The sequence below is a fragment of the Archocentrus centrarchus genome, chromosome 9 (assembly GCF_007364275.1).
Source record: "Archocentrus centrarchus isolate MPI-CPG fArcCen1 chromosome 9, fArcCen1, whole genome shotgun sequence".
Taxonomy (NCBI): Eukaryota; Metazoa; Chordata; class Actinopteri; order Cichliformes; family Cichlidae; genus Archocentrus; species Archocentrus centrarchus.
The window spans coordinates 21,758,862-21,781,075 of record NC_044354.1 but is presented as its reverse complement, the minus strand read 5'-3'; the positions used below and the strand labels follow the sequence as shown (position 1 = coordinate 21,781,075).

Sequence of the window (22,214 nt, the reverse complement as noted above, 5' to 3'; positions counted from 1 at the left end):
AACATGACATGTGCTTAAGATCTACATAACAAAGCCACCTAATTATATTCTAAAAAGGAAACAAAGCTTGAGTTGTGAAGAGAACGCAATCTACAGAAAATTTACATACATATTCTTTATTACACAAACAGTAACTCACCTTTTCCCCTTTCATTCTTATTTATTGCTATTATTTTATAGCATATAGCATATTTGACTTAAGCCTATGAAGCTACAGTATGTCAATACGGAAAATGCACATATAGGCTAAACTCAGCTCAGAAACTAAGCAAATTTTAACACTAATTGTTAAGCCATACAGTCATTATGACGTAATGAGGTGTTCTTTTTAATAGATCATGAGTTTCTAGGAGTACTTTTAGAATGTGTATGTATAGGCTTTAGATGGAAATGCTAATCTTGTTCTCCAGATGAACTTCGCTCTTTCCCTCTGTCTCTCTGTCTCCCTCTCTCTGTTTCGCCTTTTGCTGACCAGGGGAATTAAGAAGCAAAACGTGGGTTTTAAGAGCGTTCCTTTCATGTCTTGATGCAAGCTTTGGCATTACTTCAGACATCAAGATCGGTTTCATAGAAATCCCATTCCATCTAAAGTAAAAGCGCGGCAGTAAATCTGCCCATACCTCCCCCCATAACACTTCCATAAATGATTCATTCAGCTCAGTTTAGCTGATGCAAAACAGAATGTTAGTGAGTTGTGGATGGAGCCCAAGCTGCAAGTGGAGGACAAACCCAGCTGCTTAGTAATTTCATCAATCTTTGAGAGAGAGAAAGAGGGGAGAAAGGAGAAAGAAGAGAATGCTGTACACTAATAATAACTTTTGTGTCACTATCCAGAGGTCGTGTTTTTTAATCCCTCAGCCTAAAGAATTGTGTTATTCTAAAATATAACCCCAGCGGTGCAGAAGCAGTTGAGATCCATCATGGTTTGAGATAAGAGCCGGCTGATCTCCTCCCCCTGCGCAGCCTCGCCCAGAACTACACAGGGAGATAAGATGGAACTTTTGTTTGAAACCTGATGAGAACCCTCTTAATGAAAGTGCTGCGCCAAAAATAATCTTTTTTCTCCATGTTAGTCAATCAAGAAATAGTGTAGTTGGGGGGGGGGGGAAAGGAGAAAGAAAGTAATTTTGCATAATCAGTGAGCACCATCTGGAACAATTAACCAAATTCCACAGAACTCAGAGGATCAGTCATATTGGCTTATTAAAGATCCAGAATTATACAAGTAATAAATCCATGGAAAAACGAAGCGTACCCCTGCCTGTCACGACTATTTTAACTTCAAATACAGTGGAATACTTGATAAGGCTGAAAAGAGGAGATTAATATATGCAAATTATGTCGAGCATTTAAAAGCCCCCCAACATCTGTCTCGTTTTTTTTTTTTTTCTTCTTTTTTTTCCTGTCTCTTATTACAGGGCTTTATGTTTTATTCATACACCAACTCACCTGTCATTTCATAAGCTATAATATTATGAGGGTATTATTAAACAGCATAAAGTGGAGCTTTAATTGGAAAGCTCCATTGCATTTTCCAATTATTTGCAGCAAATTAAAAGCAGATGCACATAGTTTAATAAGAATTCTAATATTGTTTCCTGAAAATCAAAAATCACTGTCATCCTGCCAAGATATTTTGCAAACCCAAGTTAATTTTCAGCTCCCTATTTTTTTTTTCTCACTTCCCTCATCATCATCCTCCTCCTCCTCCTCTGAAGGATGAACCTTCTTGTGTATGTTAATTGAAGTTCCCCTAATGGATAGGGAAATAATTGCTCTCCATATTATGTTAGATCAGGGCCAATGTCAGTATTTATTTTTGATTAACGCCATAGATATGTAAATGTATTACTTTTTATTACATTTACCTTTTTATCAGATGGATGCCTGCTGAATATTATATATTGTTCTGCAGGTAATAAAGACAGACTGCAATGCAACAGATGTAGCATAGTTTTATTTCAGAGTTTTGGGCTTTTTTTTTTTTCCTCCCCCAATATTATTTACATTTATCTTATTTTTTTTTTTTAATCCAACATATGCTTTTTAGACAGATGCCTTGAATGCATGTATAATTACTTTTAAAATATCCAGATTTTCCTGCCAAGGTATGAATAAAAGACCTAATTGGCAAAGGGACTTGGCATGGATCAAAGCAACGCCGGTGGAAGGAAAGCAAACGGTTCGAGCTGCTATGAAAACTTGATAACTTTTCAAATGAGCTCGAACTGTCAACCGAAAGAGGGCTGCAAAATAAATGTGAATTAGTTTTTAATATTCTGGTAATAAATGTCAAAGCTTCTGCACATCACATCTGTACATGATGTGACTGCAGATGACAGATTTCCCAGACATGTTACCTCTCCTCCCCTCAACTCGCCTTCTTTTCGTGTGTGTGTGCGTGTGTGCGTGTTGGGGTTTTTGTTTTGTTGGGAAGTGACGGAGGGTTTAATCAAGAAAGCAGGCAATTCATCAATCCTAAAGAAGGCGCCTGTACAACCCTGACAGAGCGCACATGGTTTTAGACCAACTCGAACCTGGCCAGCTGTCAGCCCACACACATGCGTGCACATGCAGGCACCCATGCACCAACACACAAACGCACACTGGCGCTACCACCATGCTAACAATTAACACAAATAGGCTGTCGGCTACGACCTCACACTTGGTCCGCAGGCTATCATATCGTTAATGAAGGGAAGGTACGTTCTCTCACATTCACAGTGGGATGCTTCAAGGCTGACGAGTACACAGTCTCAAGTAATAAAGCGGGAAGCGTGTCAGGCTAACTCCATTATCATTTTTTCTTAAAAAATCTCACCAGCTCATAAAGAGGCAAAGGAAGGGGAGTGTGCACCTGCGAAGGACAGTTTTCTGGAGATAAATGGTGACTGCTGGCAGCGCCGTGTACAGTATGTGCATGTTCTTCGCTGTCACTCAAACCCCGTCCCAGCGGAGGAATCCCACACCAAATGCCACAAACCGCTCAGCTGTGTGTTAATGTCTGCTCCTTCAGGGCCTTACTTGTCCTGACCAACTAAGAAAATGACTGTCATACCCACACAATGATGTATTCATCAGTTTGTAATTTTGTCAATGATACACTGCTTTTCTCTTCTTTTTTTTTTTTTTTTTTTTTTTTTTTTTGGACAGTACTGGATTTAGATTGACAGACTTCAAAATTTCTAAAAATTTGTGTTAAAAAAATCTGTATCATGTACTGTACATTTCATATAAGGATTTTTTTAAACATCTAATAAGCTGGGTGTAACATGGCCTGGGTGTGCCTCTGTTGGAGCAGCAGGAGGACTCCTCACCACATGGTGTCTCTCTCCAGCTGGATAAAAACCTGCCTGCCTCATTCACCTCGAGTGGCTCACACACTCTTCAAGACTTCTCAGCCGTCTCAGCCGGCTCTGACTCGGTGGCACTGAGGCTGTCATAGCTAAGCTCTATTTCCTAATGAATTAGCCTTTTTTTTTGTGTGTGTGTGTGTGTTTTAGTCACGGGGCATTGTACTGTTGTTGAGTTTCTCTTTGACAAAGCGAAAGGAATTCCTCCAGTGCATGCGAGGTACATATGTAAGTATGGCATGTGATGGATCATCTTTGACAGCTGTTAAATGTTCTCTTGAGTGTAATGCCGAGCTCCTCTGGGAAGTCACGTTCCCTGAGATAAGCAAAGCTCTGTCCAGTATCCAGCAGTGAGAAGTGCCAGAGGAGCTCCTTTTCCATGTACTGACAAAAATTAAACCATTTGTAAAAACAACCCAGAAAGCATTAAGCATTATTCTCCTAAATTTCAGCCTTGACAGCGAGGAAGAACTGCAGTTTGACAGCATAATGCATTCTGAAAAATGCTGTTCAGTTCATTTAATTGTCTGTGGTGACAGCATCATAAATGGTACGTGTGTGTGTGTGTGTGTGTGTGTGTGTGTGTGTGTGTGTGTGTGTGTGTGTGTGTGTGTGTGTGTGTGTGTGTGTGTGTGTGTGTGTGTGAGACACCTTTTACCTGTCGTGGTGTAGTGTCCACTGATGTGGTGCCCAGAGTAAATCTTGTTTGTGTTCCTCGAGCTGGAAGGGAAAAAAGCAACAATATTCAGCCGTGTTACACACAAGATAAATGCACGGTAACTTTGTATTTTGGAACACTTGTGCTCCAAGAGACATCCCTCAGGAATTAAAATATAATAAAACAGGACATTTATTTAAGGATTAAAAGCGTGAGAGCTCCTCCAAAACACAAAAGGGCTTTCTAAAATGTCCAAAGGCAAAACAGAGCACTGAAATAACAGGCTGAACTTGAAGAGGAGAAATGGTAGAAGTTAAACTGTGCCTCAGCTGCCCAGGGGCTTGAACAGACCTTTAAGCAGGGGTTTGGAGCAGGATCTTGTTAATTCTGGAGGAACTGAGAGATTCCATTATTCAAGGGAAGTCTGTTTTTTTCTCCCCCTCTCTTTCATGGCCTTGTATTACAGAAAACAGCACAGAATGCACTTTGTGGGGAGTTGAAGTTAACAAACCATATAAGATTGAAATCCTCATCAATCAAGCTATCATGAATTACACCCTGTGACTCACCCCTATGGATCGATAAATCCACAGCAAGCGGGGGTGGGGTGGGTGGTGGTTCACAGCTTCAAGAGAGCTGCATAACATGACATGCTTTGTAGGTAAAGGGAGCAATGATGGCATTACAAAACAAATGCTCTTATAACGACAATGCAAAGCAGTGGGCGATATCAATAAAAAAGGAGAATTGCTTTCATTAGAGGACATGCGAGCGTTCCAGTTTGTTGTTAAACAGCAGGAACAAGACAAGCAGGTTATATAAGGAAGCTGGAACTCTGGGCTGAATTATAACGCAGGCGAGACGGATTCTGGGAGTGAGCAGGTGTGAAGCTGCAAATAATGAAGTGTTTTTTGTGTATTATGTACTGTATTTGGTGTGTTTATGGAGAAAAAAAATCATAATCAATTTCCACTGACAGAGGTTGTAAAATCAAAAAAAAACTCTCAAAAATTTAAGACTTAAGCCAGATCTGCATATTCCAGCACTATGCGTGCGAGTTGTGACTTACAAAGACTCACATCTACGGACGACATAAATAAATGCAATAATTTCCATCAAGAGCAATAAAACAAGACTTGTGACAGGCTGTGGTATTTATGAGGTGAAGCCTGCAACTCAGATTTATTTGCAATGAAAGGGTCGACTTTTTCTCCTCCTCATTTACATCAGCATTTGGCCATGTTAAATCCAGGCCAATGGTGAATTTTTAAAAGGTTGGCATCAATCTTGTGGGAACGATTGCCATATTCAACGCAGACTTCTTTTGCCTCGCAAAGGTTGATTCCACAGCCGAGGAAGAAAGGTACGTGTCTTTCAAAGCACAGAGACATCCCTCGGACTGATAAAGTGGAGGCAAATGGTTTAAATGTCTTTTAAAGAATCTGTATTTGTGGTGTTATATCGGTGCTCAGAGGAGACAGAGCGAGAGAGAGAGAGAGCAAAGAACTCAGCGTCTGGCTATTTATCCGTGAACCTAAAAAGTGAAAATGGTACTTGAAATCCCCACTAGGCTCATGAAATACTATTCCACAGGCAACCTCCAGGGTTTCTTTCCCCATCTGTTTGAAAAGCGCAAAACTGTCTCAGTTCAAATTGGTGATTTCTAAATACAATTTTAGGTGGATTGGAGAGGGTAACATATGGCAAATCAATTAGACAACTAATTCTTAAAACAAAAAAACATGGCAAGTGCATTTGCTAATCAACAGCAGTGTTGGGGCTCACATTATGTTGGCCACAGGAGTTTTGACAACAATTAATCCTCATTTCAGGCAAGGAGAGCCATATTGACACATATTCCTAATTTGAATATTCAATTACAGTGCAGTTCCTCATCAAATTATAGTAAAACTGGGAACACAGCCTGATAGATTTATGCAATTACAACGCGGATCAAGAGTATTATGTGCCCATGAAATCTGCTGGAGTTAAAATCATATCAGAATAAGAAAGCAAACGGCGGCACGGAGGATTATTTTATAACATGAATTACAATTCAACTGATTTTTTTTTTTTTTCCCTTTTTCTTAGCATGGTTTTCATTTTGTTGTTTCACATAGCAAATAAGGAAAAGAGTTGTCTGCTTAAAAAAAAAAAAAAGGAGGGGGAAGAGAAAGTGGAAGAGACAGTGGCGACAGACAGGCAGGAGTAGGTAAGATGAGAATGAGAGTAATATCACTGACTGAAGAGCCAGAGCTGCGATACAGAGAGCTGGAAGCTCTTGTTTTGACACACATCCAGCCTTTCCCGTGACAACATCTCCACACCTTCCTCTATGTGCCAACAGTGCTGCTTTGTGGGAGCCGCTTTCTCACCCATCATTATCCTCCTTTAAGTTCAGTGTCAGGTGCCGAAAAGAGAATCTCTCTGACTTTGGTGGCAAATCACTGAATAGTCTTCGCCCATCAGATCTTAGCTGATCATTCGATCATTTCTGGCACCGCTCTGCGTCCCTTTGCTTGATCTCCGCTAGTTTTTGCAACTTTTCTGAACGTAACAAAGTAATGAGTGAGATTGAGCCGGGAAGGATTGTTCTTCAACACTTCAGACAGGTGATCTGTCATGCGACACGCTGACAGTCACAGTGTTTCCTTCTCTCAAGAGTTGTGTGCAGTGGGAAGTCTTGGTTAACCAGCGTGCAATGAAAGCTGATACAATAATCCTCCAGAGCAGCAACAATGTGCGCAGTGTCACAGGTAGAAGACTGTGCAATCCAAAATGTATTGATATGCACGCCAATTCTGACACTGATGACTCTCGAGCCTTCGAGTGCTAAAATGGAAAAAAAAAAAAGGAATCTATGGAATGGGGGGAAAAAAAAGAGACTTTGCTTTGACATTTTTATCACTGTACAGATTGATTTAAAAAAATGTCCATGTGTACAATAGGCTATTATTTTAAGAGAAATGTCAAAAACCTTGATTCTGAGTGAGGCAAAAGAAATTGCAATATTAGAACAAGGCTAATTTATGCTACCAGTCGCTGTAGAGGTCAGATACCAGCTTCAACAATGACAGTTTTATCAGGAGAACAAATGGCAGCGTTGGTCAGGAGGAGGAAGCAGGGAGATACTTTACTGGCCACATTAAAAGGCTGACCGGATGGTGCAGGGTTTTTTTTTTTTTTACGTTATAAAAGTCAGGGAGCTGCTGATACGGTCAGTCTTGACAGAGAACAAGCTGAAGCGGCTGACATCAACCTGCTGCTATGAATCAAATCAGAACGCCGTCTCGGGCTGAGACGCTTCGTCAGACAAACCTGATAAAGAGACATTAAACACACAATGTTTAAACCCATTTGCACAACAGGCAGCTCGGCAGGCCTCCTCCCTGTAACTTTCAGTTGCTCGGTATGGTGCAGTTTGTGATCTTAACTACTAAACTCCATAAGGAAAACAAATGATTGCATTGCAAATCCCTAACGTGCTTCTTTGCAGTTTTACAAACTGCTATGATCTGTGCCCCTCTAGATGGCTCTTCCTTTCAGGTATCCAGGATTTTTTTCGGAACTTGGCAGAACAGCGTTCTCTTATTTTGCACCTTAGTCGTGGGATAACCTTCAGAGCACCCTAAAGCTGAATCATTTTGCCTTCCTGGGAGAATTCAGAGCTCTTATACAGACTTCTGGAATGAAGAGCACAACTGCTATTTATAAGCTGGACTTTGTGTTATGCATTATGCTACTTGTTGAGTTGGACTTGCCTTATCTTTGCTGTATGTGCGTTCATGTTGTATTTGATTTTGTGATTTCTGTAATTTTGTAATGATGTGCTTTCTTGGCCAGGTCTCCCTCAAAAATGAGATTTTAATCTCAACATATCCCCTAGTAATAAGTAATAAATTTATTAATTGATGTAGGATTTGTTTAGGCTTCATCTTGAATGCAACATAGAACACGTTTTAATGCCTGTTTCATGATCATAAAACCCCAAATATGATGGGAAATCGGGTCTTTCTATTTGCAGTACTTCAAAATAGTGAATAACAACAGCACGTTTTTATTATAATGTATGTATTTAATGCCACCTGGAGCCAGCCAAAAAAAGCCTGTCCAATATTGATAATTTCAGTCTGACCTGTCCAGGCGGGCTACACCCTGGACAGGTCGCCAGTCTGTCGCAGGGCTAACACAGAGAGACATACAACCATTCGCACTCACATTCACACCTATGAGCAATTTAGAATCACCAATTAACCTAACCCACTAACATGCATGTCTTTGGAGTGTGGGAGGAAGCCAGAGTACCCGGAGAGAACCCACGCAGACACAGGGAGAGCATGCAAACTCCACACACAAATGCTGCAGCCAGATGGTGGATTTGAACTGTTGCTGCGAGGCAACAGCGCTAACCACCCCGCCACCGTGCCACACAAAACAAGCAATTTCATTTTTGCAACTCCAGTCTCATGGACTGGGGGAAGTTTTCACGGCTGTTTGAAAATACTTTTATAGTGATTATTTCATAAACAAGCTGAATGACTAATTATTAAAGAAAATCAGCAGAACGCTCAATAAAGTAAGTAATTATTTGCAGCCATAAGCCTAGTACACATTTGCCTATATTGTGCCTAACAGTAATAACAGTGGATAAAATAGATCTGATGGTGCTGACTGGAACTCAACAAAGCACTCAACAGGCCACGTGTCCAGTTCATTATTTTATACAGAAACAATTCATAACAAGAAACAAAGAAAAGCTAAAGTGTTTTAAGATTTTTGTAAATTCAATTTAGGACTCTGAAAGTGAAACTGAAACCGCCCAAGCTCTGCAGACCCCTGTGTTTACAGCTGACAAAAGCAATACCAAAGCAATTTAAATATAACACCTCGCCCTCAATACAATAACTGCGCGCATCCCATAATGATGCAACGCTCTGCAGTTACTGCAGCTTTGTGCTGCTGAAAAACCTGATTTGCGGTTTACGTTTGTATACAACCCTAACGAGCTCTCGCTGCCTGAGGCAACTTAACATTTGAGAGGGATCACTGCAGCTTTCAAAATTATAAGGGCCATTAAAAATTTACACATTATTGACTGTATTTAAAACATCTTTTCCACTGACTGTAAAGAGCACTTAAATTTAAGAGGTGCTATTCTCCAAAGGCCATAAAGTTGTAATAGATAGCCCGAAGGAGGCATGAAGGAGAGAATTTTCTCTTGCTGAATATGAATAAAGTATAGTGGCGTAACACTACACAGACAGTTACACTGTGTTACTGTACTTCTTTAGGGAATCCGTGCTTGTTGAGGAGCTGCTTATAAATCACTGTGTCAAACTATCTTATCTGTGACTTAAAAAAAAAAAATTACAGAACTATTTATGGCTATATGTACGGCTGTCTGAAGTGCATGTAAGAACTGCCACTGCATAAATTGCCCACAGTTTCGTCCTTATGCGTCAGTGCATTACGGATGGAAATGCTCTCAAAAGAAGACTCTGACTGTGGAATGAATTTTAATGTTAACACAAAAACAGCAGCCTGTGATCTCAGCAGGCATCAAGAGGGGGTGGAGGGGTGTGTGTGTGTGTGTGTGTGTGTGTGTGTGTGTGTGTGTGTGTGTGTGTGTGTGTGTGTGTGTGTGTGTGTGTGTGTGTGTGTGAGTCGCTTCGAGGCGCAATTTATTCCAACCTCTGTGCCTCACCAACTTGAAAGTGGGCTTCAAAAGAACTGAGGATTACCGGCAAGAGAGCTGTGAAGGCGCACATGGGCCTGAGCTCTCGACATAACTTCAACACATCAAAGATTATTGACCATCGGCTTCGAAAATATGGACGATTCACAAATCTCTGCACGGCCTGAACTTGGGTTTCGAATCAACAGCTGTCCATTTTTATTGTTTTCATCCCGCTGCATGGCCGCGTGAACAGAAGCTCTGTTTTGAATACTCCTGCAGGCTTCCACCACTCCAGCCTGTTGAAGCTTTTAAGTGGCTTTTGCTCGGCCCCGGCACAAGATGGCAGAACACTGCACTTCAAGCTGGCAAAGACATCCGAACGCTGTGCCAAGCTTCACTCTCCGCAGCACCGCCACACCAAAGGAGTCTCGATTGTTTATTTACAATTTGCTGGGGAAATCCCCAGCTCTTCATTGTGATGAATAATTGAGCTGTTTGTTCTGGACACAGTACAAAGGTTTGCTCCATTCACTCTGAGGCCTGAGGCGGAGGAAGCCGGAGCAGCGTGAGCAGAGGAGGGGGACACGCAAATTCCAGCATGGAGGAGATCTTGGTGTTCTCTCTTCCTCTGCAGCTGTCGCTCCCTCTCCGGGCTACATCTCCTCCTTATTTTTTTTGTCTGCACACTGCAACACTCCTGTCACCACAATCGGAGGAGCGACCTCGCTCTGCCTCCTGGGACGCTACACAAATAGCAGGAGTTTAGCCCTCATTGAACTTGTGTTGTGTTCAGGGGATCCTGTCTAGTTAGCCCCGTCTATCCAGTTCACCCTCGCTACCTTCTTGTCCAGCAACAACCTTTACAGAAGATTGCTTGGGAGTGATCAATTGCTTGTGTCTTTAGCGGCGTACATGAGGTATAGAAGCGTAACAAAAGCTCACAAGCACAGGAAATAAAAAGGAAAACAAGGAGGGAGGTTGAAACTCATGACGCACAGCTGAATATCACACCACACTGTTACCTCGCTGCGCCGAGCGGGCCGTCGCTTTCAATCCTGCTCGGCGTGTCTCGTGGCAACTGATGCTGACGAACATCTCCCATCCGATACCATATTCCCATATTGTTTATTTCACTGTGTAAGAATGAAAAAGGTGACGCACAAGTGTTTAACAGGCTAGGTTGGCAGTTTTACCTGCAGATGACAAAACAATCTTAGATTGTGACCAAAAAAAGTAACAAAAAAATCATCATTTCATTCATCCCCACTGTCAAATACCTCACCCCACACAGGTGTAGTTAACAAGATGGTTCTTGGACTTTCCACTGATCTGGATGTCATACACAGCTGTCTTCACATCCTCACGAGGGCTCATTTTCACGAGGAGCCTCCTCTTCCTCATGGCAGCTTCCTCTGATGAGTCAAGTACATATGAGGATGTCAGAAAGGAATTGTTGGTTGTGCGTTCAGCTCTGTCTTCTGCTGAGTTTGTGGCCAAAACTAAAAAGAAATCTGTCGACATTTTCAGCCTCGAGGAAAAATATATATTCACAAATCCCATTTATGCTTTGCTATTTAGTCATTACCAGTCTCCGAATAAAAGATGAGCTAATATCAGTTTGTGGGTGACTTGCTGTGCTCAAAGGGGAAATGAGTGGACACTGGAAAGCCACAAAATTCACATGCGTTATTATCATTTTTATCGTTTTAGTAGGTAAAATGACAGAACTAAGTGAATCCTCCATCAGCTTTAGTGCACAACGGGGATTTAAACTCAATATTCTAGATAGAAACTCATACATAATGTCACATGTATACATTAAACATGGATTCACATAAAGTAATAAAACATTAAATTACAACATAGCCAAACAAAACATAATCTCTTTTCTTCATTCTGGCAAAAAAGCATTGCCATGCTTTCCTATATTGCATCTGTGCCTTGCTCATTTATTTCCCCGGCAACACTGGAAAGTGCAGTGTAAATGCAATGATAATAAAAATAATAAACAAGCTGTCCTCACTCCCCACACCAAAATATTATTACATTTCCGCGGCGTGGATAGCGAGGGGGAAATACGTAGCACTCAAAAAGCACTAAAGCATTGGGGAATGCATTTCATTAATATTAGATAACCCCCATCCACTCGTCCTCTCCCCAAATAAATACATAAATAAGGCCCTCATAAAGAAAAGCACAGCTCCAGCTGAGATAAACAATGACTCATGATTCTCTTCTCTTGTACCTCCAGGGCAAAATGTTTATTTTATTCCCACAGCCTGCCATAAATTAAGCTAACCTGCACCCATAAAACATTCACTATCTCAAGCAAAGCTGCCCCTGAGGACCTCCGCATAAGCCGGTCAGAGAGTGGAGAAAAAAAGGAAAAACAAGAGGAAGGGAGCGAGCCCATGGTCGGTACTGACTGTTTACCTACTTGTGTCCATTGTTTCTTGCACAGGTGTGAACAACCGTGGCAGAGCGTCTTTAATATCAGCCAGCTTCATGTCCACGACAACATCTGGCCCCTGCACGACAGCGCAGAGGCAGGAACTTTAAAATAATATATGCAAATTCAACTTTTGAAAGGACAGAGAGCAAGATGAGAAAAGGTTAGTCATTTTTGGAGCTCAGGAAGGAAAATGTAGCGATAATAGACTCAATGATTTACTAAAAGCTCAAGAAGTCTCTAAAGAGAATGGTTGACAAAATAGCTCAAGTAATTACTCTCTAATAGCTTTTTCTGGAGTGAGAGAATGCATGTGTGAACTTGTAATCATTCTCAACCTTTTGGCGAGAAGCTATCGGGTGATGGGAGACAGAGCAGGCAGTCTGATCAACAGAATGGGACTAGTTAAAAATAATCACGGACTGTGTAGTTGACATTTTCAAGCATGACTCTTCCCTGTCTCCCATTACATTTTCATTTTTTGCCATAATAAATTGCAATAATACACAGCGGCAGTAGAGAGTGGGGCGAGCCAGGCGTGACTTGATGCGTCCGAAAAGCCTGGATTCCACTGCCACTGTTGCCCGACAGTCATTACCATTAGAGACATTTTTTATTCATAGTTTTTACACTGACGTAAGGAGGAATATGGATGAATGTTATTACTATGCATGAAACCTTTTTTTTTTTTTTTTTTTTTTAGTGTTTTCCCCTTTTTTCCCGGGAAGAATTTTTCCTTTGCAACCTGACAAAGGGGGCTATCTACCTTCAACCTAGAGTATGATAAATCACAAACTATTTACTTCTCCCCACATAATACAGGGGCTAATTCTACAGAATCTGTTTTTGTCATAGACAATTACAGCGGAAGCTCCATTGACTGGCAGACAAAATAGCCTTTGTTGATGGCTCTGTCATGTTTTATTTGTGTCAAACTCTTCAAAACAATGTGGACACGCATTTTAAGATAATATACAGGAACTAGGGAAAGGCTATTTGTATGCTATATACTAAACCGAGGGCCAGATTGCGCTCGGGCACGAGGCAGCCGCTGCCAAGTTGCCTGGCTTTAAGAGGACATGCCGAAAAAGAATCGGACTTGATTAAGTCCTAAAATTGAGCTGATGCAAAGTAATAACAAAAATGCAGGTTTTGTTTACTGCCTGCATCATCCACCTGCAACCCACGGAAACTTAATTAATAGACAACCAATAGTAAGCTGTATGTGCTGAGGTTAGACAGGTTGATTATCCTGGCAATGTAAGCAGGTGTATTTATGGCCACAGAGCAGCTGACAGCCAAGCAGAAACACATCAGCTGTAGGCTGCAGGCAGGAGAGGAGTCAAAAAAAAGTGACCCGACAGCATTATGGGAAATAAAATGGAAAGATCATTTCAGCCACAGAGCAGTCTTGGCTACTCAAATTGGAAGCTTTCTATATATATCCTATAGGATTTTTTTCTTGCATAAAAAGGGAGTATTTTCAGATTCAAAAAGTTGAATATATGTACATCTGCTTTCAACAATCACCGCGTGCTAACCATTTTCTCTACAGGGCCGCTGTTGATCGAATAAATTGGAATAGTTAAAATACAGCTCACCGTTATTTCATGAATAAACATAAATAATATCCTCAGGAGGGCCTCCAACATGAAAAATACCTCTACAAGGTATTATTCATCCAGGATATGCATGCATATCCATTTTAGATACAGGTACTGGCTTTTTTTTTTTTTTCTTTTTTTTTTTTTAAGTTGGACTTTCACTCATAAAAGTGCAAAGTGCATTAAGATATCCTGGCAGCAAAAAGTGAGCTAATAACCGCTGGCAAACAAAGAAAGGTGCAGCAGATGAGGAGCTAGTGCAGAATGCATAGGAAAAGGGAGAAGTTTACATTCACGCTTACAGTTTTTCTGGTGAAACAGAGGTAGCGAGTGACCTTGGATTTGAATAAGCCGTCCTTCCACAGGTCGGCGTCAGAGCCATCTGTTGTTTGTGCAACCTACGTGGAAAAAATAGAAAAAAAAAAAAAAAAAAAACAAGGAGAGAGAAAACATGCAGGAGGTGGGATAAAGTTAATGTATGTATGCCATGAGCGTGCCGCTTTTGCCTCTTCCTTTGCATACTAGCCGTAATTAACGCTTGCCTACACTGCTGCTCCATCTCATTAGTGCTCTGCGTGGGTAAAGGAGTCTTAGCCTCCAAAAAGGTGGCTAAAAATATCATCTCTTGGGACTGGGCTGATTAAAGATGCCCTGACAAGGATCTGCTCTAATAAGGGAAGCAAACTTCATTGTGGGAATATATTTATGGTAAATGTGGATGTATCTTTTTTTTTAAATAAACTTTCTGTAATATTCCACGACTAAGACGCAGGTAAACTGAGACTGAGACACTGAGACACACACACACATACACGAATAGATTTATTTTATTTAAGGAGACAGCCTTTTCTAAAAATAACTTAGAAAGAATTTAAAGTCTAATATCAAAGACCTGAGCAGCTTGCCCTTGCACAATAGGCTCATTCATAGTTGTAAACGAGCGGCAGAGTGAGTAAAAAAAGAGATTGCATCAAATTGACAGCATGTGGGCACCACAAGTCAAGCTCAAGGTCCTATAGTACATTGCTATGTAAATTTAGGTATGCAGGGCAGAGTGATAAAGCAAAATATAACCTGCAGACTGCATCACAGAGACTCTCCCATCGTTCGAGCAAACATGCTTGGCTGAAGCGTCATGTTCCATTGGCTATCATGTGAGAATAACCTAAATAACTGCCAGAGTTATTTTCTAAAGGGATCCTTTACAAAGAAGAGTCAATCTAATGAGGTTCATTCAAATGAAGAAGTCATAGATCTCTGCACCCACCCACACACATTACCCCCTTGACAATAATGATGAATGACCCCGGTGACTGGTGGGGGGGGGGGCATGGTATGGGGAGATTCATGCAAAACCACCCCTGACTAGATGGGATGAGAGCAGAGACTAGAGTGGGGAACAGAGACAGATAGCAGGATGAGAGAGAGAAAGAGGAGAAGATGAGCAGAGAGAGGGATTGCAGGGCCTCTCCACAGCACTTTCATGAAAGGTCCCAGAAGGAGCCAATACATCACCAGCCTCCCTTACTTCCTTACAAGACAACCCGTCTTGGCCACCTTTTTCCAGGTCAGTAGCCAGCGCATCCTGTCAGCGTAAACAAAGGGCTCGCTTTGTGAAACCCAAAGTCAAGTTGAGGAGTAACGAGGGCACGGTCCTCCGAGGAGGCACCTCAGGCATCATCCTGCCACAGCCGCCGGCAGCAAGAATGCGACGCAGCTTGAATTTGAAACGCCAACTGCTGAGCCACGGCAGAAAAAGCATGTGTAAACTTGTAGTGGATCTTGTCTAATACATACAAGTGTGCCACTGTATGGCTCCATCATTACGCTGACTTCAATGAAAAGAATGTCACCTGTCTGATAAGAGATATCATACCTCTGATATTGAAATATGGTCGTGTCATTTGATTTAAAATGCAATGTCAGATTCAACTACTGCTTCTTAAAAGCTTACGCTCGCAGTGATCTAAAAGCCCACCCATGAAACAAGTCTTTAGGGGGTACTGAATATTCCTATGAAGCATCTCTGGAGACAGGCTTTACCAGCAAGTTGCTATGAAGCACAGCTGTGAATACAGACATAAAGGCATAAAATCAAAAATCTCTGGAGAGCAAAACCAGGTGAAGACAAAATATGAGAGGCACAGGGAAACAAAGATAAACACAGAAGCCGAACAGTATTTCAGATCCTATTTTTAAATAAATCAACTTTCTGACAATATATTAAAAAGAACATCCTGTGGTTATTTACAGCTTTTTCATTTTGGAGTCTATTAAAATAGCTGAAAAGTTGTGTATTTCAGTGATTTAAAAGAACCCCATTAAGATCCTGTCGCTTCCTGTCACCTTATTAAAAGACCAGTCTGTTGTGACTGGTCAGCTGGACGGAGTAAAGGAGAAGTTGGTTTCATGCTCTAAGTGGAAGAGTATGCACAATACTTTCATACAACACCATCACCATTCCCAGAAATGACTTCCATCATTATAATTTATTGCTCTGAAAAAGCCTCTATAAACTATGTTTGCAGTTCTGTTTGTCTGCCTGTCATTAGGATTATGGGAAAAACTACTGAGTCTAACTGAATGTGGAGCAGGTACACATGAGTGCCCTTTAAATTTGGGCCATTTTTTTTTTTCCCATTTTTGGCCACAGCGGCTTTTTGTGACAGTGGAGAGAGACAGGAAATGGGGGAAAGATACAGGGGAAGACACGTGGGCAAAGCGGCGCCGGGCCGGGACGCAAACCCGCGCTGCCCGCACCGCAACGCGGCGTGTGTATGTGGTCGCCGGCTTCACCACTAAGCCACCCAGGCGCCCAAATTTGGGCCATTTTAAAGAAAGATCACTTTCTTTTAAATGACTGAATACAGTATTAGCCTTGGTAGAGTATGACCCCTCTGAATCCCTTTGTTGTTGTTTTTACTTTTTAAAAAATATATATCAGGGAAGGCTAATGAAAAGCCAGCTGAGTGTTTATTGGTTTCACACCAACATTTTACAGCTAACAATGCCTACATTTTTTGCTCATGGCTGAGATCATTTACAGTCAGAGAGGCAGCATTAACAAGTACATAATAATGCTGCGACGCAGCCTTATATTGTTTGTCCGAGTGTGTGTCTAACTAGCCACTCGGTGGCCACTAAGCAAATGTGCAGTAACGTAGATAAGTCATGCAGAAAAACACAGACTGCTAACAAGACATTTTGGACAGAGAATAACTTTTCTGGATGACCTTTTTTTTTTTTGTAACTTTGCAGCTGTTTCACAGGCACAAAAATCATATATGACAGAAGAAGAGGTGAAAATCCAAAAAGCATAATACATGTGCTTTAAAGAACTAAAGGTGCAGTTACTTTGAAATCTATTTGGCTTTCTTGTTGAGATTCAGAGTGTGTGGTAGACTGGGCGCTAAAGCGTGGGGGAAATTAGTTTAGCTTAAAGCAGGGGGAAGACGCTAGCTGCCATAGCCCCTTTGCAACCCACGAACAGAGCATGAGTGAGCAAGAGTCTACTCAATGTGTTTGATGTTAGGTGGCTGCTGGTGCTTTAGCAAAGCTCCTGATCCCAGTGGGACAGCGTTTGATCTGGGCCTGTGCTCTCTTGTTTTGGAACAACCTGCTCAAGTTCAGAGATGTGAGCGTACGGTATCAGAGAGCAAAAGAGTTAATCAGCTCTTTGATCTTCTTTATAAAATATACGGAAAGTATGGTGAACAGTCCGTATTAAGGAGGAATTTGAAAAGATTTCTTATATGAAAGGAAAGCAAAAATCAATACAGCTAATATCCTGAGACTTTCCCTCCTCAGTGGTGCATTAGGAGACTGATGCTAAGTGCAGATATTTTTGTTTGTATTTCAAGTTTGCAGATGAAAGACCACATAGCGATGTTCAAAAAGATATTCTTGAAGATGGAACAAATGCATTTTAAATAGAGCTTATGAGCCTGAAAGACCTTGAATTTTATCTTGGAGGTTGCACTTAACTTTTTATTCTTTAAGATCTTACCTTGAATCATGCCTTTTTCAAATTTGACTTTATACAGAAAAAATAATGCAGACTGAATTATCTGACTAAAGGTTTTAATGCAATCCTGTTTCCTACAAACAAGTATCCTACCCTGTCTTACCTATAATATCTCAGATAGAGAAATCCCTCAGATTTATTATTACACAACCGAATCTGGTCCTAAGATTTGACAACCAAGCTATGCCACATTTTGGAAAGCTATACATAGGCAATGATCGCGCTAGAAGAAAAAGACAGGTATCGGATGACCGGGGGGGGGTCCCCCTTGGGGGTATCTGGCAACCGCTTGCTAATGCTGATGGCCGCGCCTGCTTGCTAATTGCAGAGATAGTTCGGGTAGCAAACCGGTGAAATTCTCAGCCCAGCGCAGCACTGGGCGATCAACTGCTGGCTAAAACACTGATAGGCACAGCAATACTTTACATAAACTAAATGCTAATAAATGCATGCAAACAAGCTCACAACAATGCATATGAACAATGCTTAGCAATATAAAATTTAGCAACTACAATATTTGCCATGTTCATCATCTTGGTTCATGCTGATAGATGGCGAGTCTAACACAAAGTGCACCTGAGGCTGATTGGAATATTTTTTATGGTGTTAGGATTTATTTATTATGACACACTTACAATAGATCAATAGTCCTTGAGGCTTTTTACTAAAAGTTTATCAATTTACCGTTAAGCTATGGCTCCATAGTGGAAGTGGGCTCATAGTGTAGTGGTTTACACAAGCAAAAGATCTCCAAAGACACAAATCCCCTTTGGGTTTGCTTCAGGAAGGGCATCCAGCATAAAATCTGCCAAATCAGACATGAGGAGCTACCTGCTATGGTGACCCCTTGTGACAAGGGAGCAGCCAAAACTCAGATACTGACACAACTAAAGTGATAACCAGCTAACTTTGGTCAATAAGTTCTTATGCAACAACAGTATTTTCTGCAAACGCTGAGTGATTATCAGATTTATGAGCAGCTGTGCACACTGTACCCCGGTCATCTTTGTTTTTAACGGCTGTTTTAACTGAAATTCCAAATCATGAACATATTGCAAGTACCACCTGGAGGCTGCCAACCAGTCCCTCTTTCTAAAATAAGCAGAAAGTCCAAAATGTTTCAACATTTTAAACTACATGTCTACCACCCTCCAAGTCTAATGGGGTCTCCCTGTGTTTGTCACTGTGTGGTGTGTACAGTTTCCCTGCCAGTGGCTCCTCTCTGATGCCAACCCACCATCATCTGCTTGATGTGAACAAGCTGGGTGTGTTGGGTGGAGCAGGAAGAGATAATAACTAAAGAGGGAGGGTTTGGGGGCCTAGTGAAAACAAAAGAAGCTCGAATGTTAGAAGGAAAGAGGAAGAGAGATCTGCCCTTGAGCTTGTTTTGTGCTTTGTTAAACTTATGCACCATCTTCTCTTTTTTTACCCTTTAAACTAAGTTATACCAAAAAATATATATATAATTAAGCAGCCTACCCTGCACTACTTCACATTCCTGTTAATGGTGAAGATGCTGTGAGGCTTGAATATAAAGAAAACATGAGGACAAACTTAAATGATAGGGGCATCAACCAAACATCATTAAACCTTGCCTCTGGTATGTCTACAATACTGGTGGCAACCAATGAAGGGAATCCTTCTAATCATCACAGCAAACTTTATGAATAAGTCATCTAGCAGAGCTTACAAAAACACCTTGAAAGGCTGCCAACACCCTGGGTGTGCATTATGCTACACAATCACTTTCAACAGTTGCATGTACAGAAAGCAAAAATCAATCTTAATTAGATCTCTAATTGGGATTCTGGCCCTATCATAATATTAGTGAAAATAGTTTAAAATTTTAACAGTGCAATAAGTGCAAAACTGAACCTGTGAGCCTCTTGTAGCAAACATGCAGGCAGGTCACTACAGTTCATAATAATTATAAATGGCATGTCTTGAACAAGCTTTAGGAGCCACGGAGCAATAAAATAGGCTGAGGTTGACTTTGGATTTTTTTTTTAAATTGTTATTTGCTTTATTTTATTATTTTACATTCTTTGCATATATCACGCCATTAAATTATGGCTGGATCAGTCCTGACACTGATCAGTTGCTTAAGTGGACATTTCTAAGTTTTAAACTTTAAACAGAGTTTAAAGTGCAAGGTTAGGTGTATGGCAGCTTTGACTGACAGACGGATGCTGACACGTGTAGTTACAGCTGCTCGGCGTCACCTCTGCTAATTTTAGTCACAGAACTGGAGCCTTCCACTGTCTTTTTGGCATTGGTGCCTATTGGAAAATATTTAATTAAACTGGCTTTCTGTACATTATTTATAGGAACAGCCCATCAAAATAGTCCATTTTGGTGAATGAGTTTGTTACTTAGCACTAATTAGCAAGTGTCTGTGTCCGGGCAGTGGCCTCCTGCAAACTAAGGGTGCAGCTTAATAACCAAGCTTGGTAGCGTCAGCACTCCACCCACTCATCCAAATATGGTTACAACATTGTGGTAAGCAGTATGCTAACAATGAGGCTTTACACAGCAACGGGTGATTCCATGGTGTGTTTGTCTAGTTTTAAATATACAATCTATGCTCAGGATGTTTCTACTCACAACGTAGTAGTCATCAGGGACCTTGCTGAGTGAAGAGACCACTCCAACTGCAGAGATCGGGTCTAGAGGCAACTGGCTGCTGACTTCAGACATGTCGCAGAGCTGGTAGAAAAGCAGAAGAGCATCATCACAACTTTGGTATCAACAGTTTTCTTTGTCTTTCTGCGTGCACACACACACACACACACACACACACACACACAGAATAATAGTAATATAAAATGTGGATTTCACCTCTGGCGGTCATTACACAGAGACTGCACATAACGTTTCTTGGCTAAAATGGCCACAATATTGACTTCTTGATGAGGCTTATTAGGATCTAGAAGAAAAAGTGGCCACCTAATCCAGGATCAAATGACAAGTGAGACCAGTGACAAAACAGCATTTGGAGACTACCCAATGACTTCACCAAATCACAAATTAGGAGGGAGTGATCACATATTTTCAAGGAAGTCCCAATCAATTGCTATCTATTCCTGTCTAAGGGAATTTTTTCCTAATGGGTATGCAAGCCTCTTACGGGGTAAGTGGCTTTACAAAAGGTTCCCTTACGCAATTTTATTAGATTAGGTTTAAAGCATTCTTGCACTAACTGACAAAGTTGCAGCATTCAATCTTGATATTTAGAAAATCTATTGCAATTAAGCTGATCAAATTAGGGGTTTTACTCCAGAAAACAGCTGTCTCTTTAACAAATGCTAGATAGCTGTACTTATTCAAATGAAACAGGATAGCAAATTAGCTAATAGATTGAAGAATCTCTTTGTAACATTCATTTGTTTAAAATGAGCTTTGTTTTTCCTGCACGAAAACAAGGCCTGGAGAAGTTATCCATGCAGATTAAAAAAGAAGAAAGGAAAACATTCCAAGCATATTTCATTTCCAAACTATGTAGTCCAACACAGTGTACAGGCTTGAATAGCATGGTTGTAAGTTATATCAAGAATTATAATTCAAGAGAGCCATACCAGCTGATAAATAAAGCTGATAAATAAAGCTGATAAATAAAGCTGATATATATATATATAAATATATATATATATATATATATATATATATATATATATATATATATATATATATATATATATATATATATATATAATCTTACAACTTATTTAAACGTGTACCTATTTATTTTGCATATTGTTAACTTGCATATTGTTAACTTGGCCTATTTTGACCTGTTAGGTAGCATATTAGAAACATTATACCCATAAAATTACACCGCGGTCAAGTATGTGACAGTCATATTTACAAACTCACAGCAGGTCCTTGACTAAAAAAGCTACTCTCTGGTGGGCTAGCCTACTTTCTGGTTTTTGCTAGGTTTTATGGGGGTTAAGTTTTAGCTTTATCCTGTGTCCTTCATAAGAAGGGGTTATTTACAAGTGCCCAGTTACAGCTGTTTTACCGAGAGGCCCATGCTGGAAGCGTTGCTCTAGCATCTTGTCATAAAACGCTAATGTCTGCCATCTAACAGCCTTATAAATTACCTGGACGACTTTGAGGCCCGCCACAAACTCAACAGTGAGACACAGAAGCTCAACCCAGACTCCTCTACCTGCGGTTTGTTTTTAACCTGCTTAGCGCGCCCACCTTTTGGACTTTGGACTTTACACGCCAACATGTAGGAAGGGAACACTTCCTGGTGTCCACGGGAAGAACTACGATGCAATATTTGGTTGATGCCCTCCTAGCAGAATTTTTCTGTCATTTATTTATTTAAGAAAAAAATGCAACATTTTATTCAACAAACTAAATTTACATCTTTATTTATTTATTTTTATTTATTTATTTTTATTTTATTTTTTTTACATTTTTACTGCTATTATTAAATAA

General features: G+C 40.7%; 1 protein-coding gene across 2 annotated transcripts in view; it reads right to left on the bottom strand.

The window, feature by feature from the left end:
• The window catches only part of mvb12bb (multivesicular body subunit 12Bb), a 32,946-nt gene extending 10,947 nt beyond the window's left edge, over positions 1 to 21,999 (bottom strand). For both annotated transcript variants that reach the window (XM_030738076.1, XM_030738077.1), the window contains exons 1-7: positions 21,869 to 21,999; positions 20,370 to 20,471; positions 14,044 to 14,139; positions 12,126 to 12,216; positions 10,971 to 11,100; positions 10,711 to 10,821; positions 4,012 to 4,073 (exon numbers count right to left, since the gene is read on the bottom strand). In XM_030738076.1, the coding sequence (XP_030593936.1) occupies positions 4,012 to 4,073; positions 10,711 to 10,821; positions 10,971 to 11,100; positions 12,126 to 12,216; positions 14,044 to 14,139; positions 20,370 to 20,462 (583 nt within the window). In that variant the 5' untranslated portion in view covers positions 20,463 to 20,471; positions 21,869 to 21,999. The remainder of the gene's footprint in view (positions 1 to 4,011; positions 4,074 to 10,710; positions 10,822 to 10,970; positions 11,101 to 12,125; positions 12,217 to 14,043; positions 14,140 to 20,369; positions 20,472 to 21,868) is intronic.
• Between the last annotated feature and the right edge of the window lie 215 nt (positions 22,000 to 22,214).